The sequence below is a fragment of the Phaethon aethereus genome (assembly GCF_964289735.1).
Source record: "Phaethon aethereus genome assembly, chromosome: 2".
Taxonomy (NCBI): Eukaryota; Metazoa; Chordata; class Aves; order Phaethontiformes; family Phaethontidae; genus Phaethon; species Phaethon aethereus.
Window position 1 is genome coordinate 135,920,213 of NC_138582.1, and position 24,809 is coordinate 135,945,021.

The 24,809-nt window shown below is 38.8% G+C and overlaps 1 protein-coding gene across 2 annotated transcripts; it reads right to left on the minus strand.

The window, feature by feature from the left end:
• Positions 1 to 15: 15 nt before the first annotated feature.
• Positions 16 to 24,565, minus strand: KLHL7 (kelch like family member 7; the record flags this gene model as incomplete). Of its 2 annotated transcripts, none has more annotated exons than XM_082015221.1 (11): positions 16 to 299; positions 1,955 to 2,052; positions 2,337 to 2,538; positions 5,369 to 5,609; positions 10,833 to 10,975; positions 12,431 to 12,605; positions 15,223 to 15,398; positions 17,245 to 17,369; positions 18,546 to 18,639; positions 19,585 to 19,687; positions 24,446 to 24,565. In XM_082015221.1, 11 exons carry the CDS (start codon positions 24,563 to 24,565, stop codon positions 16 to 18), a joined length of 1,761 nt encoding a protein of 586 aa, XP_081871347.1. The 2 variants fall into 2 exon arrangements, with proteins under 2 accessions (XP_081871347.1, XP_081871346.1); XM_082015220.1 differs by having other exon boundaries at positions 24,413 to 24,565.
• Positions 24,566 to 24,809: the final 244 nt, after the last annotated feature.

The following is a 24,809-nucleotide window of genomic DNA, read 5'->3' on the forward strand; positions in this document are numbered from 1 at the left end:
ATCTCCTACAGGTCTTCAGGTCTCTAAAGTTTCTTCATTTGCCCCACAAGTGTCTACAACACAAATTAAACAACTTGTCACTGGGAAAGCACGGACTTTGGAGTTGGCTATCCACTTGTCTGTTTCAGTATTGTATTCAAGAATGTGCCCTAATCGACCAACACCCTGAAAACCAGCCAGGACATAGACTATAGATCCCACAGCAGCACACTTCACTGTTACACCTTTCCATGGCATTGGAGACACCATCTTCCATTCATTCATCTTGATATCGTAATATTCTACATTATCAAGGCCACCTACAAAGCAATGAGATAGATAACTGCTTATTACATTATACTGTAAGGACTGAACTAGAGCATACAAATGTTTCATTCAACTTAGTCTTTATTTTCAAGGTTTAGCTTACAACATAAATCCTAGAGTAAAAAAAAAAAAACTCTGAAAAAGGCCACAGGTTTCTAAACTAGTGGTATACCCTTTTATAAATACAGAAACAGGAGAGTAAAAAAGCAACTGAAAGTGAGACATGTTATAACAAATTTCACATCGTATGCTCTCTAAAGATTCTAACATGTTACTTCATGAAGAACTAAAAGAGATTTGTGGCTAGTGACTAAAGCTTAGCAATCCACCTGCAACTTCCTTACAGTGATGCAATTTTACTCTACAGTGATGTAATTTTACTCTAGAAGTATCACCAGTACCTTTACTTAAATTGGTCAGTTACTGATAGAGGATGTCTCTCCATTATGATATTAAAATTATGAAAGTTTAAAAGCCTGAGTCCCTTCAAAAAGGGGAATCAAATTTAGTCACAAAATCTACTTTTCTGTAGTAAGATTTGCTTCTTTAGGAAACGGGCCAGCAATCACACTTTACAATATCTACAAACACACTGTTATCCCTATTTAACAACAGCAATATGAGTCACGGAGTTTTCACTTCCAGTCCTGAATTACTAGATCTGAGAGATTAAGAAACCTCTATATAACATTAAGAGGTATGAATATGTCAACCCAGGCATAACTCTTCCCCACTGTATTACAATAATAACAATTAATCATTCAAGCTATAGAATATGAACAGCAAAATAATACTTTAACTTATTGGTTCAATACTACACACTTCCAAAATGAGCATTCAAGTGAACACATTAAAATTTTGCAAAGTGCCAGCTCTGGCTATAACCGGTTGATAAAATGTTTGTGCATAAAATAATGCATGTAGTAGTATTTTTGCATTAGGAATCAATCATGCTGGAATAGCTTTAGTAGATAATTAAAATACAAGCTATATTCTAAAATAATACTAATCTGAAATCAAATATTCTAATTACCATAAATAGTGATTAATAAATCTCATAGTGGAGAATTTTCCATTTTGAAGAGCACCTCAGAAACCCTGTGAAATTAAAGTTGAATTCTCCTGGGAAATAAACTATTATTACTCTAGCTTAAAGACAAGGAGATAGGCAGATCATAAAATGACGTGCCCATGACAGTAAGTCATATTTCAAAAGTAGGGCAAAGTTCTCACTTTTTCACCACTTTAAAATAGCTGACTAGCTTTAAGTCTTTGGACTGAAGATTTCAAAATAACGGCTACAGCTTTACCTTTCTAAAAAGAATGATAAAATCTCTCAAAATATAGAATGAAAAACTAAAAAAAAAAAATCTTGTTTAGCCATTTTAACTACTGCAGAACTGGGCTACAGTATGACTGTGTATCTAAACTTGACAGTACTGTCATTAGTAAAAGAGTTTGAAAATTAAGATACAGTGAAGTAGGGAGGTGAAAGGTGGCAGGCAACAATGATGTGACAACAACAGGACATGTTTTATGGTACTGCTCAAGGTTTTTCAGCTGAACAGAGTAGAATGAATTTGCAAAAGAAAAAAGGCCTCCATAAAACCCTGTGTGACCAGCTAGAAAATTAGCAGAATTAAAGTACCTAAGCCATTTTGTCCACCCACAGCAAATATTTTGTCCTTTACAAACACCAGCCCATGATTCTTCCTGGCTTCAATCATTGGACACAGCTCAGTCCACCTGAGGAAAAAGAAAACCAAGCAAAACAGGAAAACTCACTATTTAGCTCCTAGAAGATAAGTATAAGACTCATAAATAAAACCTAGCATTAGGAAAATGAAATACAGAAGAAAGCTGCTTAAGAAAAACTGCCTTTTAAGTAAAACTACAAATAACTGATTGATTACTGTTTAACTTGGGAAAATTCCTTACCACATACAATTCTTCCTGTTCATCTATACTTATTTACAGAGCAAGCAAAGACACAAGTCACCGAAAATAACCAGAATTTACACAATACTTACGTTTCAGTAGCTGGATCATAAACTTCACAGGAATTTAGGACTCTTCCAGAAACATTGTTTCCCAAGCTTCCTCCACACACATAAATGAGACCATTTGCTTCTACCATTCCATGGCTGCATCGCTGAGTCAGCATGCTGGGCTTTGTGTGCCAGCTTTCTGTTCTCGTGTCATAGCATTCAAATAAATACAGTGCAGAATTTCCTTAAAAAAATAGAAACCCACCAAAGTGGCATTAATTTTTATGGTTGTCTTTCAAGAGACGAGTCTAACAGTAATTATCAAGTTGATGCTTTATTTGTTAGTTGAAAAGGGAAAGCTGCTTTCCCACCTCCAAAAGCAGAACTAACCAACTTGAAACTTGGGACTATTCGGAAAGCACATACTTGGAATTCTTTTGACTCTTTTGTTCCAAAATATACAAGTTCATAAAACTCACTATTTGTGTTTGAAAACAAAAACAAGTTATGACAATACTTGGAGGGGGGGGCATAAACACTGAACGGAAATGTATATAAGTTACTGATCATATGGTCTTCTCATGCTACTGTCACTACTTGGAAATATATTTCCCTTTCAGATGTGAAGATGAATCCAGCTTTGTAAACTTAGTACAGATTCACATGAGTCTTTTTTTTCTAAGCAATGTGACTTGCCCAGGTCCCAGAATACTTTTTGCCTTTAGAATTAGGTAGCTTGATTATGTTATAACACACTTCTGCATTCTACAGCAACCACAACATAACTACCCCTCACCATTTTACTTTCTTCCTGGGGACTGGCAGATATTTATTTTCTGGAAGTGCAAGGTCTGTGTACTCCTCCTTCAAGGGCCCATAAAACCATTACTGAAATCAAAAGCAATTTTTCTAATGAAGATAGATGGGAGCTTAAAGATTTGTGCTCAGGTAACTAGCTGAACCATAGCCAAAGCAGAGAAGGCTGGATAAAACTTTCTCAGAAAAGAACCAGGATCCTTCTCCCCTTTGTTCCAATAGATGTATTCACCTAGAACAGTTAAAGGTGCCTTTTCTTGGTGCCTCTTTTTCTTTGGCTTTCTACTTCTAAAAATCATGTCACACTAGCACCACTCACTACCAGCTGGGATTTGAACCCTCAAAACAGTGCTACATTTCCAGACCCAAAATACAGGAGTAGACTTTTATAAACTGTGTATTTGTTTACTCCTACCATGTAATTCTCAATATAACAAAGAACTGTACAGAGCATGACTTTTTTTTTTCCTTGATGTAAATACACATCCTTACTGCTTTGCAGTTGTAGAAATTCTCATCCATGGGAAATACAGCAGAACTGTCTTTAATGTTTTTAAAAGGGGAAAGCCTCCATTTTCAGTATGCTGTCAGTATAATGTTAAGTATTTTTCCTGCACCTAAATACAGTGGAAGAATTTAGTATGTTTAGCTTTCAAACTCTGCTAGCTATTGCAAATAAAACAGTACTCCCATCAATTCAAAAAGGGGAAACAAGCCCTGTTTTCTGTAATGTACTGGCACAGTAATTTGTTTTCCAAACTCTTCAATCCATGCAAAAAGCATGCAATTTTTAGATTTCTTTACAGGTAAACACACTGCAGCATTTTCTCCAATTAATGGTTTCACATAATTGCCTGCTCCAAATTAGAAAATACTAGATTCAGGACAGACTTTTCTAAATAAGCAGTGTTCACTGGATTCCAAATAAGAAAAAAGTACAGGTAAAATCATTATTAATTTTTAGCTTTTACTATTCTGTCTTGAATAATATTTATGGAAAGCAAAGTGAAACTGTGCAGTAATGTGAGGGTAGATTTAAAAGAAAACTTCAAATTAAAATTTCCATTAGAGTTGTATTAACTAATAACAATGTATTAGAAAAAAGTATACAATCAAAGTTTGTATCATACTCCCTCATGAACCGACACATGGGAAAATAGGAAGATTTATGAGATTTTGTAGTGTTCCAAGTTTCCCAATGCAGCCTTAGTTAAGCCCATTTCAAGTAGTGGGAAAGGTGCTATTTCACATTTACCACACTAGGTGGCAGCTAGGAACTGTCTAATCTGCCTCAAACCTTAAAGTCAGATAACACTGCTTAACGTCACAACTTCCCATTAACTGACTTCTCAGTGTTAAGGACCAGTTATGACCTTGTTTTCTCTGCTCACCTCCCTCTGCAGCAAGGGAGAACTCAAGAACTTCTCCCTGGCTCTAGGGTTTGTTCCCCCCACTTCCATCCATTTTTTCTTTTTTCACAGAACACAGCTTTTTTTAAGCTTGGTATTTTTATGGATATACCACACCTACATTCCAACTTTTGGTTTGCTGACGATGTATTTGATTTAGAAAAAATAAATTTTAAAATGTTGCTATAACACATAGCATAAGTCATCTACTAGGTTTCTTGGGGAGAAAAAAAACAGCCAATGGTCTTAATACTTTCTTCAGATCTTACTACTCATCATAGTAAAAAAAATTATTTCTCCATTTACTAAAGCAAGCCAACAGAGTAACAAATTATCATTTGACAGAAAACCTGAACAAATTCCTTTACAGGGCCAGGTATAATTTCATCACAAAAAGCAGCAGTTTCAAAAGGGTTTTTTTCACCCTTTCCTGCCCCTCCTAAAAAGCCCTCATTAGGCCCAACATATACAAGGAATGCCACTGTGAAAATGCAGCTATTCCAGCCAAACATCGCAGAAAATTTTGAACCACACAGAGTTCTGTGAATTTACAGAAATAAGCTAAGAGCAGAGTGTGACTCCCAAGTCTTAAGAGTTAGTGTACTTTGTGCTCTAGTTAATATAAACATTAATCATTTCAATCAGTGAAACCATTTAAAAAATGCAACAGAAATAGATTGTTGGATTGTGGGGAAGATAAGATCCTAAATATGGGAAAATAAACTCATTAGGCTAACATGGCAACGTGCAGTTTCTTTTCAACAGTCATGCAAAAACCAGAAAAATTTCCAGGTATCTTTGTTTGTGCTTTTTTTTGTTTGTTTGTTTTAAAGATTTTTAGTGTCTTACCCACTTCTGAACCACCAGATGTATAAATTTTGCCCTCAGCAGCACAGGCTGCAAGGCTATCTCGAGGTGTTGGAGGTCCTAGCTTGGAATACCAGCTATCCTTCACCACATTGTAGCAGTCCATTCGCTTTATAGGGAAGAGCTGGGAACCACCCAAAATATAAACTACGTTGTCCCAGAAGACACAAGCTGCATCCCTGCGCTTTTCAAAGGGACATCGGATGTCTGTCCAGCTGTAATCCTGCATTACAAAGAACAGGTAATGTCTAATAGATTATAACACTTACCTGCACAGCGAGTGTTTTTCAAACAGATCTTTTCATAGAGATTTAGATACGGTCAGTTTTAAAGCTCCTTTTCAAAACAAACATGAACACTGTTTATTGAAGAATACTCCTCAGGCGTACTCTTGAAAAATTCTCTTAGACACAGACATAGTTAGCTGCAATGAACCATGACTTTATCAATTTCTATTTCCTCATTCCCTGTATGCACCCAGTACAGCTTCTCTGAAAAACAGATTATTTTTCCAACAGAATGGACCTCCTGCTGCTATCATGTCAGAAACAACGCATGTGATCAATAAAGCAGGATTGCATTTTCTTTTATAGGAATGGAAAAAGACATCTCACATATAGTAACAGATTCTTTCTAAAAAAACAAAAACCAGAATGTACCAAAGGCGATGGAAAAAAAGAGAAGATAATATCCAAATTGACAAGCAACTCAGTTAAAAAGCTCTGATAGACTTTATTACCATGACAACTAGAAGCTTATTTACAGAATTTACAAAACACAAATGATCTATAGCTATCCACAGTTGATAGCATGAGAAATAGGGTAATGCTCCATCACAAATACTGGCAGTCATGTTGCCTAGAAACTGATTTTGCATGGATTGGCAAAACCAGTGAGTATCAAATATGGGCAGTAATGGTACCCAAAGCCTTAAGAACACCAAACTCAGCAACTGACAGCAGACCAGGATAGCATACAGCACAAGAAACACTTCTTGAGTAATAGCATCTCACATATTTCATGAGCATAGCTTGTATCCTATACTTGAACAGGAAAGTATGGGACCTTAACTGTTATCTGTGTCACCTCAGGGTGGTCTAGCTAAACCTGCTGAATGACCTTCATTGTAATGGTTCACACAAGACGTTACATCATTACATTTTCTTAGCAAGGACATACTTCAAACACCTTGGTCAATGAGGAAGAACAGCGACTCCTACATGGGGGTTCAAAGAAAGAGAGGCAGAGCATGTTATAGTCCAAAACATCTTACAATCTTTTCTTGTAGCATCCCCCATATCAAGAAGAGCTGGCAGGTGCATGTGGCCCTTTATGGTGAGAAACAGGTCCTGGGGCATCCTAGAAAGGAAAGCCATACTACAGCATGGCAAAATAAATAGCTGCATAAATCTTAAGAAAATGTCTTAGTGCATTGTGTAAGATCAACATATTTTCTAGCTCAAATTTCTGGCACTTTGACAAAAAATCCTGTTGTCTTCCTTTACTGCTATCAAGGGCTGTGATCTGACCCACTTTTATGGCTTCAGTTCATAGCTACCATTTCATCTACACCTTTATCAAATGAAAAGCCATAGGTTCTCCCATAACCTGAGCATACTCAGCAATGTCCTCCTCTTTCAACAGGAGACAATTTAGGTCCTCTTGTAACACTCCTCAGTGTTAGTCTGCACCACACAGAACTGATTTCAATTTAAGCATTTTACATATTTAAGAACTACACAGAAGAGTTGCTTTATGCCACAGTTAAGACCCGCACAGTCTTGGGCAGTGGCAAGCCTCATTTTTGTGGGGCTGAGTAAGGAAAGAACGAACAACATAAGTATACAGTGACAATTTCCGTACTGATCTTTGTTTTCAACAAATTGTTACGCAGGACACCAGATGCAGAAACTGTATCTTTGTATTTAATAGTTTTTGAAAGGCCTTTTTCTCTTTTGTGAATTTATTTAATCACTTATTAAATCTGAACTCCTAGCAGCCACAAGACCCTATGACAAGAATGGCACATGTAATTATGGGTCATGTACCAAGTACCTCCTTTTCTTTAAGGCTTTTCCCTCATCTTCAGTTGATAACTCCTCTTCCAAGTGTGTCAGGAAAAACAGCAGACATGCCTAATGTGGACAACCTCCTTAATAGCTTATTGATGACAGCTTTATCTCCTCATAAAAGGTATGCTGGTTCCCTTAATCATCAAGAAATAGTGATGCCAGACATATGTTACTTTTTACTTGCCATTGATGGATTTTTCACTGTTAAAACTTCCATCCATTTCTGGTCACTAGAGACAGCAATTTCAAAAGAATAAGAATATTGCTGCCTCAAAATCCCATAAAGTCATGTATAAATTTTTATCAAGAATTCCTAAAACAAAACAAAAAGTATTTTACTCTCAACTTGGGGGGGGAAGCTTTTTTTTTTTAAACATTCTGTGGAAAATTCAACAAGAAAATGCTTTCCACCACCATTAATAGGACATACAGGATTTCCAGTAGTATTCTGACATCTCTACTCAAAATAGTGCCAGATTGCTCCACAAGTTTTATGCCCATCTGAATCTGTCCTGTTGCATCATTTTGCTCTCTTGAAGTACATGCATCAATAGAAATACAGTTACAGCACAACAAAGACAACAAATATAGACTTAAAGTAATACTGTTAACAGTCTCAACAAATAACACACAGTATCCAATCCATTCTTATTTAGAGAACCCTTTTTGACAACAAGGAAGTGAAAAATCAACATTAGAGACTAATTTTTCATGCAAAGCAATCAGTGAAAATTAGATTTTTTTGCACTAGTTTTATGGCGTTAGAATTATTGAAATTTTTACCACTCAACTGAGAAAATATTTTCAGGAGAAACGTAACCTCCTTTTTGAACTGTTTCTTTAGCTGACATAAGATTTTAATTAAATTACTGAATTTAATTAAAATCAAAAGTGAAGGACTATGTTACTATTCAATCAGTTCAACAGACAAAAACAAAATTTCGATCCTTTCCCAGGTCCTAACCTTGCAAAAGTATATACAATCTTCATTCTCTCCCATCATCTTTTCATGAGATTAAAGTGAATTAAACATGACATAGTCTTTGCAGCATTGGAGCCTTACATCCTACACTTATTTTGCATACACACGATGCTAATTCAACAGGGATTCTGGATCCTTGGTTTGTTGCATTTAAGAAGCTACTGTCACAGTTAATTAAAGATCAAACTCAGATACTCAAGCAGAAAAGGACCTTTAAATAGCTTAGATTTGGAAATGAAGTAAGTAAAAGCTAGTCAACAGACATGACAGGCTAGCTAGAAATAACACAAGAAAGCATATAAGCACTAGGAAAACATTCAAGGAAGACATGCTTGTTAGAATCAAGATCTCCAATTACCCACTTTTTTTCCTTCTCCTTCCCTGTCCCTGCCCCTCACCCCGCCATTAATGCACATGCAAGGCCATAAAGCTTGATCAAGAGGCAGTTCTGAAAAATTTCTTCCAAACTCAATTCTTTCTTTGTGTTATACCTGGGCACATAGCCTATGAAAAAAAAAGAGCTATTTTATCCTATGCTTGATGTAGATTAATATAGTTATGACTTTTTGTCCACAAAACATATTTCTCTGTAATATAGTTTAGGTCTGACTGAATATCACCTAACTATATACATAATTTTCCTATTAGTTGTAAGTCTTTGCCTGTCACTCCCACTCAGCATGCACTGAGATTATTATTTTTAAAACAAGATTAGGTTTTCAAAAAAATACATGGTGACAACTTGGGGGGGGGGGGGGCAGGGGCAGTACATTAGTTTATAGAGAGTGATGAAGCAACAGCCTCCATCTTTTGAGTTCTGACCACCACTGAAATTAGGCAATTATGGAATTTAACCTATGAGGTTGGTAAAAAGACCACATGCATGCTATGCTGATAATACCATTGTCAATTAATGACTGGGACAGTAAGTCTCAAAGTCTCTTTCCATCCTGCCTAAAATTAGCTTTGTTCCAACATAAGTAACTGGAGATTAGAGAAAGAAACTTTGATCTAATTTCCTTCTAATAAAAAAAAAAAGGTCAGAGCATAATCGGGCAAATGCCAAAACCAAGTAACCGTTTGAAAAGGATGAATGCCCTCATCAAAAGCTTCCCTAATTCAGACCTTGGAAAGGAAAAAATTACCTGCTCTGTTCCCTTCACCTCCTTGCTCCCAGGTGGAGTACTGCTTTCTTACTTGAGTATGTGTATGAAGGAAAAAGGTTGTCATTATTTAGGAATTTGGAATTCCAAATAGAAATATGTATTAAATGTTTCAAACTAAGTCAGCAAAGCTGGTAGGTTATTCCAGACTTGAGCAGTGCTCAAAGAAAGAGGCTTCAATTTTATCTTACATAAGGGAACGCGAATGATGAGTTCAAAACACATCCCAAGGGCTCATTCATTCTGAATTAGATTTGACAGAGCTCACACTGTCTATAAAGTTCTCACAGATAACACACAAAACTGTTTGAAATTATAACAGGTATTTAATACGCCGAGCTAGAACAACCAGAATTTCTGCAACCAAGTATTACATGTATGTTATCTCGTAATTTAGAGCGCCCTGATGTTTATGTAGGAACTTTCTTCTGTATTACTGCATGTGCTTGCCTGGTAAAAGAGTATGGGTAATCCTTTTGCATGCAGATCACATTTCTAGACCACCTAGTCTGCATAGCTGAAACTTACACCATTCCTGTGGCTTGATTTTATTCAGGAAACATGGAAACAAATTTCAGGCAAAGCCTGCTTGTTTGCTCTAAATTGGGTCTAAGTTTTTTTGTTGTAGAAACTCGCTCTTTTCCACTTACAGAATACGTGGCTCTCAATTCTTCTCCTTACATACTCTTAAGAATAACATTATGAACCATTGGGATTTAGAAGTGGTTGCATATTTATAACAAATGCACTGAAAAACCGCCCTGCACTCTAAAACTGGGTTCTACACTAACATACGAGCCAATAATTTAACCTGGGCTAAAAAAATTGCTTTAAGTTACTTTCTGAACGCATGCATGCACATGCATACAGACTGTCATGTATTCCTAACCGATTGTTTGATGTTTCAGTGACCTTTTATTTACATCTGGCTGTGGGGTGCACATACGAATCAATTCTCAACTCAGATGGATTTATTAGAACTCCGTATCTAATATTACCAGTAAACAAACACATAATCATTCTATTAAAAATGAAATATTACATCTAGGTGCACAGATTTGAAAAATACCTAGTTAACCATACTCTTACAACTGCACACCCAAGAGGCAGGGAATACATCCTTCCTAACACCGTTTTGTAGATCATTATGTCTTAGTTAATATTAGCAGCAAATAAAACATGTAAGATTACAAACAGTGAATCTTAATGCATTCTGAGGTAACGATTACCTTTGGATTAAAATATCTGCAGGACTGGGGCTGTGAGCCTCCAAACAAAGCAATGCGATAATCATGTTTTTTTCTTCTTGGCCGTGTACCTTCCACTAACTCTTCCCTGTCTTCTGGGGAAAGTAGATGGTATCGCATCCCACCTGGAAGGAAGACAATAACCATTTGCAGATCCCGGGTAGCTCATATATGGAAATGGACGTTTCAGAGGCAGGGATGGGGAGGAGGGGGAAGGGAGGGGAAAGGAGGAAACCAAGTTTCTACATTACATCTATACAGCTTTGATTTAAAAGGGAAGAATGCACAGCAGAACATGACGATGGGAGCATACACTCAGATTTGCACCCTATTTCAAACTGCCTGCTCCATGTGAAAACAGGACATGGATATGGACTCATGTTACGTATCAATTTATCAATCGGCTCATTTAGCCAATATTAACAAGCAACTAAGTTTGCTGCATTGAAACAGGCAAGAGGAAGCAAACCCAAAGAAAAGGAATGGCAAAACTGGGAGCTTAAAGAGGACAATACTAATGTTAAAAGAAGGGACTTGAACACAGTAAGGAGTCAGCCATGCCTGCCTCCTCACCCCCCCAATTTCTGATTAATAAGGAAGGCATCTCTAGCACACTGTACCTCATGAAAACCCCTCACTCTTGTTATTAATATGACAATGCTAAACATTAGTTACAATTGGTATAAGAAAATAAGCATTCTCCTAAGAAACAGTCCAAAGAATGCAAAAGTATTAGCGACATTGCAATCCACTAAAACCAGACAAACAAAAAATCCTTATTTCTTAAACAATGCACACAACTCCATGTCACATGAGAAGTATGACTGAGATGTCAATGGTCAGCAAATACTTACCAATATATAGGCTAATTTGAATCTTGCTCATTGACTGAAGGAAAACAGTTGCATACCATTTTTTAGATCTACACTAAAATTAAGTCAACTAGTTAACTGCTATCAAAATTAAATTTTTTTTCCAGAATATTTATCAACATCTAGGCTTTTCTTTCTTACATGATAAAATTTCTCTAATGGTGTCTAAAAACAAAAAGGGAAGCTTGTTCCCTATCTCATTTGTGCCTTGAGAATGCAACTGTCTGTAGGCTCAACAGTATATATTAGAGATGAAAATAGTACAGCATATGCTTAAACATTCTAATTTGCTTAGCAAGGCTTTATAATATTCAAATTTTGTCATAAAATATTTTTTATTAATTTACATACAAACATGAACAATATTGAGGTTACTAGCCTGTCCCAAAGGCACATTAACACTTCCAACTACCCTAACGACTCATTGACAAAAATCTCCATTCCATTTCTCGTCATGGAGTTCATGTCATTTGTTAGGAGAAAGAAATGAAAGTCACAGTCTGTTACATAAACTGGGTTTTATTTACGTGATAAACTGCTAATCCAACTTCAACTAAACGCAGCATCCTAGAGGGAACACAGTCAGATTAGTTTAATGTGAAACTGTTGTTAAAGCATTTTAAAGCAAACAATTTTCAAAAATTCCACAGCATTTTTTTTTTTTTAATTACACAGAACATTAAAGATTTCAGCTAGAGGTCAACTTACTGATCACCATTTTAAGGCATTCTGGGTTATCCTGAATAAGTGGTTCAGCCTGAACTGTTTTACTTAAGAAGTTCTTTGATATAAGAGGAAACCGGACTTTAGCAAGAATATCAACCATGTACGGCTGGCGATTTGGCTCATCATACTTCAGCCATCTGACCGCTGCATCATAAACCTTAAACAAGAGAGAAGAAAAGGATAAGGTAGATTACCAAACAGTAAGAGAAATAACGAAACCTTAATGCTCCAAATTGATTCTCCTGCCTGTTGGAGGTTAACTTGTACTAACATTTTATTGTGTGGGAATCTATCAACACCTTCCAAAAAACAGCCCAAAACCAAACCTCAAAAAAACCAATGCTCAGACATGAAGTAAAACAAATGCACAATCACAGAATAAAACCAATATATAAACTTAAAAAAACCCCCACTACTACTGCTATTTAGCTTCTTTTTTTCCCCTCCAAATCGGAAACATGAATCTGCAATTCACATTTATGTGGGTAACTCCTGTACTGGATTAAGCCTAACATGCTTTGAGTTCCATGTCACGACTCAGTAATATGTCACCAGACATGCTGAAATAGCTTCTACTTGACATAGTCCCCTGAGATGAAACCACTTCTGTTACCGAATCAGTGTTGGGGATCCAAATATATTGCTGTTGTTGTGCCTTAAGGGACCATTTAAAGTTTTTAGCTGCAGACTGCTGTAAATTTACCAAGGAGCGTCCTTTCTATCTCCTCTTTACAGAGAGAGAGAACAGGTTTTCTTAGGGGGCAGGGAAGACAGAACAGGGAAGGTAAGCAAGAAATCTGCTCTATTTATGATTGTCCTCTGGGTCAGGAAGGAATGAAATGAAAATCCAGTATTACTTATGTACTAAGATACTTCAATGCTACTCTCAGACAAAGCAAGCTTATCTACTACGCTGCCGCTTCAGAGTCAGCACCAACTCCATTACAAGTGGTAGCACAATCAATACCTACTCCTGTAGCTGAAAACTGATCACAGTGATCTGCAGCGAGTGACTGAGATATAATGTAGAAAGACACTTAATGGCAGAATTAGAGTTATTCAGAAGGACTGCTAAAACCCCTCAGCGATATAGTCCTGCAAAGTGACCAGGGAGCAAGAGAGACTAAAGAAATAAAAATATTTAAGGGCCAATTCCATCAGCTAAGGAAATTCAACAGAATGATTGGGACAGGAACATTGTATGCCTTCATCAACAGAAACACTACTTGAATACAGCAAAAATAGGACAGCTAGTAATTATGCTACCTCCCTTTTTTGCTACATGTAAATATGCTTTACACTCTAACTTTTGTAATGGTGTAAAGTCAACTTTCTAGCAGTACTCCTGAGAAATAAGATTCCTTTAGTATCACTGTCAAACTTCTGTGGCTTCATACTGCACACTACCACTTTCCTAAAGGAATTTTAGTGACGCCATGCTGCCAAGTTAAAGCATGCCATCCTACCTTACCAATGGAACTTCAAGAATGTAAATTCCAAAGTGTCATTTTGGCTCCGAGCTAAACAACACTTCCAGCTTTGAGAACGTTACCCTCTGACCTGAACTTTTCCCAGCATGTGGCAAGAATGTTTAACTGTGACATTAACTCATTTATACTTAAAGCTAACCAACTATCATATTCTAGTCACCTGATACTATCCCCCACTCCTAGTAATTCTTATTTTCATTGAAGCTTTTTACTGCAACAGATACATTGAAGAAATGAAGAAATGTGAAAGCTAAACTTCAGTCAGGAAAACATCCATTTCTAAGTGGATACAATCTTGACTATGAGATCCCTCTGTTGCACACAGTACGAATCAACTCATAATGATGTACCCGAACTTAAATTACCCAGTTCAAGCATCAGAACAGCATGGCTAGAAAGGCAACGTTTCAGTACGATTTCAGCAGATTTGACCAAGAAGCTACAAGGAGTACCTAGCGGCTACAACCATCCTGCAATGACCTCTTTAGTGCAGACACACCTATACTCTTCCTGTTCTCCTGCAGCAGAAAGAACAAGCCGGCAAACAAGCATTCAGGGGTGTGCTATAAGCTGAACCAAGCTTTCCAAATGGGACAACTGTGAAAGAAAAGTTGTAACTTGTGGTAGAAATTAAATTGAGTGAAACTCCAGGCTTCTTTCAGCCACCTAGAATTTTTTGTATCCACTCCCTAAATAAAAGCTTTCCATCAATCAATCAATCACTGTCAATGCATCTAGCTTCCAGTGTTTTGTTCATCTTGCTTCAAAGTCCCTCAGTTCCCCAAGCTTAATTTGTGTACACCTAAGTTTCCACCAGAAGCAACTGCTCTCTGAAACAGGCTGAGACCACACAGGTAGAGACATGCAGCCATTAAGGTGCAGTTTGCTTACCACTTCAAAGTAGTTTGCTTTCACCAATAGCACATGAACCCCAATCTGGGAACAACTGCTATAACGTAACAAACTTAATTCAGCTCATGTACTATGGAATCAGAAGCCCTATAGCTATCTTGATAAAGGAAACTGTTTTGTTTACTCCCTTTATGACTCTTCTTTCTAGTTTGCTGAAACAACATACATAATAACCACACTTGAAATGTGGATATTCATTGATGTTTGGTTTTGACCAAGCTAGGATGCACCTTCTACTCTACAATTTAGCTAGCACTACGTGCATCATCTACTGTAGGAACATGAGAAGTGAGAGACTTTAAACCAGTTCTTGATTGAAAAAAAAGATAGCGAAGATCAATGCTCTCAGCTGGTGTAAAACGGGGATCTCACCTGGTCTTCTGCTCTCACTGTCAATGTATCTTGGTTCAAGAGATGTGTCACACGCTTAACATCAAGCTGAAGAAACTCATCTGTCTTGTAAACTTCAGTGAAATGCTGATGGATAAAGTCATCTGCAGTGGCTTTCAGTTCTGGACAGTCTAGGCATTCTGCTAACACACTTATACCTACGAAGGGAAAATTAAGAAAAAACCTTTCCAAACTCCAAATCTGAACTGCAATTGTCTTTAATGTATTAGAATAGAATAACATTACCATAATTTCAGTGATACTTGCAACCGAAGTTTAATATATATTACCATGCTTTTTTTTTTTCTTTTTCTTTAAGACACATGCTCATCTGCAACTCAGGACAAACTAAGATAACCACAAGCTTCTAATCCCTATCCCTACAGAACTAACTGGAGAGTCAGACCTGCAGCATTTGCTGTATTAACTCTCTCTCCAGCACTATTTCCTCAGTGTTTTTTTCTCCCACTACAAAGCAGGTAACAGTACCTTAACCAGGTCTGAGCCATATCACAATAACAAAGTCTAACCAGAACAGCTTGAGAAACTGGATCCAGGTTTTATGACCTTGCCGACCTGCTTGTACAGCAGCAGTCACCAAGCCAAGCCCAATTTCCTTCAAGAGTCACAGTGAACTGGGACTTTTCTATACAAGTAGCACAGTCAGCTGCAGACCAACACAAAAGAGTCAAGTCAATGCTGCTGCAAGGGCAGAAGGTGGCATAAGGTCTAAATAGCAACTGCTACTGAGAAGCACTGTTTCCAACCTTCCCATTAGAAACGAGGTAAGCACAGGGTTTTTCAGCAGCAACTGTTGCTCATCATGCTAGTCTTCCTCCTCCTTCTATGGAGGACATGGCAAGTAGGGTAGAAGCAACTCACCAACCCATGGACTGCAACTAGCCTGAGCTGCTCTAAGTAGTAAAATGCAAACTAGAAAGATAAAATCCACATGTATGACCTCTTGATAAAATTTTAAGAGATTCAAAATAAGCCATGGTTCCGTTCAAATACTTTTTTTTTTTAAATGAACTATGGACTTGCCTATGAGTCTGCACAGAACACATTTCAACTTGTAAACAATGCTTTGAGGGAAAATTAATTTAATCTTTATTCCCCTTTTTGCTATAACTTAGCAACAAAGCAAATTTTAGAGACTATAATTAATTTTCTAGTTAACAAAAACCAGAGGAAAGAATATGCCTTAAAGCAAACATAAGTGGCATTTTCCTTAGAACGTAATGTCTTTCTTCCAGCAGTTGTTTCAGAGCCACAGCTATACTCCACCAAAGTGTCAGCTGAATCATTATAATTCAGATACTCTGAAAAATATTTCTATTGATATTATAAGCATCTATAACATGACTGAGGACTGAGATGTTACTAGGAGAATTATATGACAAATGTCAGTAAGATACCCTATAAACAAGTTTATCTTTAATCTCTGATTAAATAAAGTGCACCAAAACTTAAGCATGAAAAAGTATGTAATTCTACTTGTTGTTTACCTTTTCTGTAACTCTGAGTTCACATCAGGGCTACACATTACAGAACACATTAAATATCAAACCTGCCCAGATGACATTCATGGATTTCAGTCAAAATGAAGACCAACTAAAAACAGAAGCAAGCTAAACTTACCCTGTTCATACTTTTACAAGATATGCTAGTTTTGTAGAAATTACAACTCTGTCAAATTCTGTCTCCAAGTACAGTAACAACAACCAAAAGCTCCATCTTACTAAACAGCTGAGGTTCTCTAACAAGAAGCTCCAGGGTGCTGCCAAGCTGGGATGAGACCTAGCACAGTCAGTGGACCCTGATACTGAAGATGACAACTGCCAGATTATTGTCTACAGCCAGGGACAACAGTTCAGATTCAGAGCAAGATTATTTTTATGTGCCTGGATTTAGCCAAAAATTACTGTCTTTTAGACAATACTATCTATTTTTCAGGAACAAAGTTAAAAATAAACAGTAAATTTAAGTCTGCATTTCTCTTACCAAGACAATTAGAAGCATCAACTTGTTCTTTCAAAAAGTCCACACACATTTTTTTCACCGGTTCAATTTGGTATTGGTTTGCTGCATCTAGTAGAGACTGGACATTATTGCTGTTAACTGAAATTCTGCAAAACAAAGTATAAAATGAGCATCTCTAAAACTACCTGCCTTCTTTTTTTTAGTAAAACAAAGTAATTTACACCAATTCATATAAATGGCAAAATTATTTCCCTACTATTTGCCCAAGAATCTTTCACAGATAGAAGTGAAAGATTGTGAAAACACAACCTCCTTTCATCTTTCCAAATTGCTTTCATTTGCTCTACTTTACTGAGGAAGGGCAAAGAGTATAAACAGTCCTGGATTCTGAAGAATAAGCCATTAACAAAGGCCCTCTGCAGTACCATTCTATGGCTCTGACTTGTGTTATTAGCTACTTTCACATGACAGAAAATGAACAGAACCTTTTTTTCTGACAGTCTCCTACTCCCAAACAGGCATCAACAAAACTTTTCTAAACTCATTCTCAAGACTGCTCTGGCTGATTTGCCAGAGTGTGCAAGCAGTGCTATCAGTCTGGCAGTACTTCAAGAGAAGGTACAGTGTCCACAGACACCAGCGGAGGCAACCATATGTCTGGGGTGCTGACACTGTGTCCCACCACTGATGAAGTATCCAGCAAGATCCCTCTCAAAGAAAGGGGAAAGCCTTCCTAAGGAGAGTTAATCCCATTAGTACAAAGACGAAAGACCTGCCATCCATCAGTCATGAGAGCTGATTAAGTAGTATTGTTTAAAATCCTAGTCATCCGCTTAAAAAAAACCAAACAACAAAACCCCCCAAAAAACCAAACATGTGGACAACCTGAGACAGGAGGGAAATGCTGTTAACAGAACAGTCATCCACCTTGTCTGTCCTGAGATGAAGATGCAACTGCTGGAAATGGTTCTGCGTTATCGCTACCATGGCCATAAAGAGAAACCCTGCTGATACCAGTAATGGCCTGAATTTCAGAACTATGGGAAATATCACTTGACTCCAATGCTGAAGTCAAAACCTTGAAGTGCTTTGAATTGCTTTCTGGAGACAACTACAGCTCTCTTTAGTCTGTAGTAGGGCTTCCTACTGATTAAATAAAAAAGGAAGAAGGAGAGAAGGTCTAGTCACATCAGGCTTTAAACAAAGTAAAGAATTATAATGGCAACAAAACTGATGAATCATAAAAGCATTATTTTAAGATTTTATCATTTACAACTGGCAGGCTTCCTAGAAAAAGCATCAGCTTTAAATAATAAAACTACCTTGCAGTGTAAGCAAACTCCACAAGCTGTTCAATAATGTCAGGTTCTGCATCTTTTAGCTCCACTTCAAAGGACTTTGATTCAAGCATATTTGCTGCAAAGAGATTAAAAGACAAACTACATCAATAAGCCATGCTAGTTATTGTATGTTTTGCGAAGAGCAGAGAATAAAATGATTATACAAAGTGGGAACCTGCTAAAATCTGCAACACAGTTGTTTGCTGTTTACCCAATATTACTAATGCAAGTCAGGAAAGAAAGGAGGCAGTGGGACAAACAAGATAATACAAACATGTGCACACAGCAGTTACGTAAATTATGATACACTGTATTAAACAGAAAAGGTCATAGATGCTGTTGACTGTAGTGCAGACTGCCAAGTTAGCATGACCAAAAACAGGAAGCACACACTGCGCTGTCAAAAGCTATTTCCACATTCAAGCTGGTAACAACAGAGACAGCGCCGAGCTCCCCACATCCAGACACAGCACTGTGTAAGTCTGCCTACAGACAGTTACAAGATGACCATCAGAATCCATAGATATTTTACTTCTACTCAACTTTAGTTTTATAGCACAGTAATTTTACAATTCATGCATAAGGCATACAAAAGACAGATCTGACATAATTATAGTCATAAAAATAGCAGAAACACAAGAATATTTACACTTCTGAAAGCCCATTTTATATGTGGATGTGCCTAATAGTGGGAAGCGGTGGTGCAGACAATTTCTGTCATGGGAGTAAAAACTCCTCATTTTCAGATGAAGGGAGGGAGACCAACTCTAACACAGTGTACAGACCCCAATTAATAAGCAAGCTTACATATGAAGTAACACTTGACTTGATCAGAAGAGACTTAAAGGGACATTGAGGGGAAGGGTAAACAGAGATGAATGGAAGAAGGACACAAAATAGGGAACTCTTCACTTATACTTATCTCTGAAGTTAATCACTTTCATAAAATAAACAGCTTGTCAGCCACAAGTCAGGATATCATCACAAAAGCTTATAATCAATCAATTTTGAAAAGACTTACTAGTAAACATCAAGTTAAAAAAATGACTGGCTGAAGCAAGCACAACACGATGAGCTGGAATCTTCCTTTCTTGAACCATAAGAATGACATCACATAGAGTTTTCTAAATCAGAGGAAAAAACAGACAAACAATGCAAATATCAATGTTTTCAGAAATCTTTCAACAATATTCCTTTAAAAACAGCTTATGGAAATTCATTGCTTTGCTTAGTCCACACAGCTCAAGAGTATTATGTAATAAAAACGTTTTCTGAAAGCCAAAGTTCAGTTCAGTAACCCGGAGAACTAGCAAAGTTCAGTTTACGCCTGAACTCGTACCTTAAGGATGGTCACGAATCACAAATGAACTCTTAATTAAAGTTTTTTCTGTGGCACTTACATCAGCCTCCAATAATGTAGGCTGTGCAGCATTTAGCAGGGTCTGCACTTACATAACACCCTTTACACCCATCCGTGTCTCTACTGAGCTGTTGATTTTCAAAAAAACCTCATAGGAACCTCTTATCTGAAGACTGCCATCATATTGTCCAACCGGAGTGAAAGTGATAACAAGTTCAAAGCAGGGAGTTGGGGTTGCTCAGCCTGGAGAAGAGAAGATGCTGGGGAGACCTTATTGCAGCCTTCCAGTACTTACAGGGGGCTTGTAAGAAAGGTGGGGACAGACTTTTTAGCAGGGCCTGTTGCAACAGGACAAGGGGTAACGGTTTTAAACTAAAAGAGAGTAGATTCAGACTAGATATAAAGATGACATTCTTCACAATGAGGGTTGTGAAACACCAGCACAGGTTGCCCGGACAGATGGTAGATACCCCATCTCGGGAAATATTCAAGGTCAGGTTGGATGAGGCACTGAGCAACCTGACCGAGTTGAAGATGTCCCTGTTTACTGCAGGGGGGTTGGACTAGATGACCTTTAGAGGTCCCTTCCAATCCAAAGATTCTATGATGATTCTATGATTTTTAAGAAAATGTATCCCAGAAATACCACTTCTGTGGAAGGGTTTGACTGGTCAGCCCTGATGAGCAACTAACTAGCTTCCAGACAAAAAAAAAAAAAAAAAATTATTTCTCATTTGTTTGCTACTTGTATGCAAGCAGTTTGTTCCTCCCCTACATGTGAACTGTCATGCACTAGATGGAGAAAGGAAAGTGACGGTACTTACAAAAGTTGTCAGGAGACATGAGAGAAGAGTAAGGGACTGGGGTAAAAGCATGTAATTTGAAGAGATTTGTCCTTTCTAAGAACATATTGACTAAAATAAATGCACACCATACTACCAGTTAATTATAACATCCTCTTTATTAAGAGAAAAACACTGAGCAGCACTGCTTCCTAAAAACAAGGTAGTAGTCAAAAATGATTTTCTAAGTTCATGGAACTACTTTCAGAAACAACCTACGTACACCCATCCCAATACTAACCGCAGAAAAGAGCATTTCTACTGTGGGAAGTATATACTTTCTTAGAACAGTGTGAGAATGTTTTCCACATACAGACAATATTATCTAGGGCACACATAACAAGGCTGATAATCCATATATGCAGCCCCTTCAAATACATCTGTTTTTTAGTTTCTTGAAGGAAAGGATGCTCAGAAGCACACACTGGAGAAAATAGAAATAATACTTTTTTTAAAAAATATTTTACTTAGATGTGGGGAGTGGCATATAGCTGCTTCTGTACATCTGTAGCTTTAAACCATTTAGGATTGAAACAACAAAAAAAGGCCATTTGAGAAAAGTTTCAGAGGAAATCCTTTAAAGCTGAAATTCCTAGCATATCTGGTTCAAAACAAGCATCAGAAACTATCAGTACAAAATACCATAAAATCCTGTGGCCAAGCTTTGCTAAGACTTGCAACTACTGCTTGAACTCCACACTGCATTTTTTAAGACACGTTTAGTGCCTCAGCTCAGCATTTTAAGTACCTCAGATATTGTAAGGCCTCTCTGTCTGCAGGAAGAAATGTTTGTCACCCAAAAGAGACCATAGTTTTCATTTATTTCCCTGGGATGTTTCTGGGTGTGACTCTTCCATTTCAACTAATGCTCTTCTGAGGATTTCTGTACTTCTTTCCAAAAGGACCCATTACTGTCACTGAGTCACCTCAGTGAGGCAACAGATGACTGGCATTACATCAACCAAAGGACACACCCAAGCATGAGCTTGCATGATGATGGGCACTTCATCTTCCAAATAACAGGTTCAGCAACACCTTGCAACACTGTCCCAGCGTCATTCTCAATTATTTCACTCGGGGCTGACCACTCAGCTGCAAAGTTGCAACAAAGGATTTATGCACACGCTGTCAAATAGCTCTGTAAAACCCACAGAGACATGGGCCATCTCATGCTGGAGATCAGCAAGAAGTCCTCCATGCACTAAACATAATTGCCTCCAACATCTTAGCAGTACTAAGTGCAGGTATGTCCATAGTTTACTCTAAACTCCCATACCCAAGGAGGCTGCCTCCAGATCCCAGCTCACATGAAAAGCAACCTCTTTAAAATTAGCTGTACTTTCCAATCGGCCCATTTTCCTACAGCATTAAACTAATGCATTTAAATAGCTAGTGCTTCACATGCATATTGCTATTTCCATCACAGGGAATTTTAAACTCTATCATATTTAGGTTTTATAAGCACAGCATACTCCTTGACTTACCAAAATACAGGAGCAGCTGCCTATAAATCCCCTTAAAATTTAGCACAACTAATCAGCTGAACTCGTACATTTTTCTCTGGCTCCTGCTGACTTCCTTATTTTATCCTACATAATCACACCTCTACCTGCTCCTCCAGTAATAGTTAACCTCCTCTTACAAACAACTTTAAAAGAAGCATGAGTGTCATGAACTATGCAAGAATTTCTGGAGCAGTCAGCACTGGGTGGGATATGCAAAGCCACCATCTGAGGTCAGATTAGATGTTTCCAGGAAACACTGATAGCAGGCAAAATTCAAAGTTGCATCTCCCTGGGCATAACAGATTTTGAAATTTGAATCAGAAGTACATACAGATTTCACAGCACTTAACCCCAATTTGCTCTCCCCCTTTTTAGAGTAACTCATAACTAGATTACAGTTGGCACTTTACTGAAAGATGAGGTACTTAGAACAACAACATGGTGCCACATACTAGAGCAGTGACATGGTAAAGCACTGTGATTTTCCTGTGCTAGGGGCTGTACATATATCTAAGAGAGGGCAACATTTCCTCTATTTACTTACAAAGCATAACAGCATCTGGCATCCTCTTGTCAACAAGGACAGAGGTATGAGCTACACAGTGATGAGCTGAGTTATGAACTCAGCTACACCTTGGAATATGTTTACCCAATTAGAACAGAAAAAATGCCTACACTGAAAAAGTAGATCACAGACTTTAAGTCTCAACTATTCTACCTGAAGGCATTGAAAACAATTCTGTTTTTCATACACAGGAACTTAGTTGCATGAAATGGCTTATGCAGACAACACAACTGACTGTGTATTGGTGAGAGAAGAATAGCGCTGAAGTGCTGGAGAAAAGCAGAATCAACACTCTGGTATCACTTGCTAGGCCAGGACCCAGACTGCTCATGAACACACCACTAAAACATCGACTGAGCCTTTGGCAAGACTAACACTGGGAGACAAGCAGCTAAACCCTAGAAGATACAACACATGACAGTGCCAAGTACAAAGTCCCCAACTGTTCTTGAACAGCTGGCTTCCAAGTCAGCTTTAATTCTGGCTCCACATCATTGTTTTTAAATGAACCATATTACCATAATCAAGCCAGCTCCTCCTCTGAGGACAAAGATTTCTTCATATGCAAGGAGTTACACAGATCATCCTTCTGCTCTTGTACCAGAAGTCTGAGCTTTGTAAGGGGGAAAAGTTTTTGTAAAAAAAATCAACATTTCTTTTGGTTTGGACAGCTCAACTGAAATCCACTTGTACAATTAGAATTTTGGTTACCACTCTTGCTCTACCGGTAAACAGAAGAGTTACCTTTTAATAATAATTAGACTATTGATCTAGAAATCTGATCTACCAGAAAGGTCAGAATTTGAAAAGATGAGGCCACCAGGCCCCTATACTGCCACTGGTTTCTTAGTGAGACAGCCAGACAGATTTGGTATGGAGCACAAGAAGAAATGCTACCTGTGCAACCGAACCATGGTTCCAGTCATCCCCCTTCCTCCCGCTGCAGCTTCACTATACTGATACTATTCACGAGGCTATGCAGTCAATTTGTTCACAGAAGAACTCCTGGTTAAAATTCAGCATCAACATCTTTTTACTCCCCTCAGATTTCTGTTTGAAGAGGACTGTGTGAATACTCCAACCGGAAAAACTCATCAATCACTTCAGTTTAACTTCCATCCCAACCATAGGACAGAACTACCATAGGCAAGACATTATTAGACAACGAAGCAGATCCACCGTGTCTTCTGCCTTCAATACCAACAATAAGCCGTTGCAAGTTAAATGTGAACTTGTTAACGTTCGTTGTGTCGGCATACGGCAGCGTTTCGGGAGTTACCTTTCACAGCGGGCAAGGCCTACCGGAGAGGCCCACGCAGGCAGCATCCCGGCTTGCCGCGGCGGTGCCGACCTCACAAGTATTCCCTGTGGTCAAACTCAACAGATGGAAAACCCCAAGCAAACCTCCACCGGCGGGCGGCGGCCCCGGCGAGCGCCCTTCTGCTCGGTTCCGCGGGAGCCTTACACGGCGGCGAGACTGGCGACCAGCGGCCGCCCGCAGGTGGACTCCGCAAGCCCCGGGCCCCCCGCTGCAGCCCGGCACGGAGCCCCCGGGCGGCCCCAGCCCCCCCCGCCGCCGGGCCGGGGAGAAGCCGCCACCGGCGCCGTACCTGCTTGCGCATGGTGTTCATCACCCCCATGAAGCTCGCCAGCAGCTTCGCCTCCTCGCGGGCGGCGAGCTTCTTCTCCGTCTTCTTCTTGCTGCTCTTTTCCGAGCCGGGGGCGGCCATGCTCCCCCGCCCTCACCGCCGCGGACACCGGCGGCCCGCCACCCCCGCCGGGGCACATGCGCCGCCGAGGCGACGCCCGCCAACTGCCGGGCGACGATCACCGGCTCCCGACGCTCGGCACCGGGAGGCGCGCAGGCAGGGCCCGCACCAGCCGCACTACCAACACCGGAGCGACGCTCGCCGCGGCGGAAGCTGCCTTCGGGCGGGAGCGGGGCGGAGCGAGACACGCTGACGCCATCAGCCA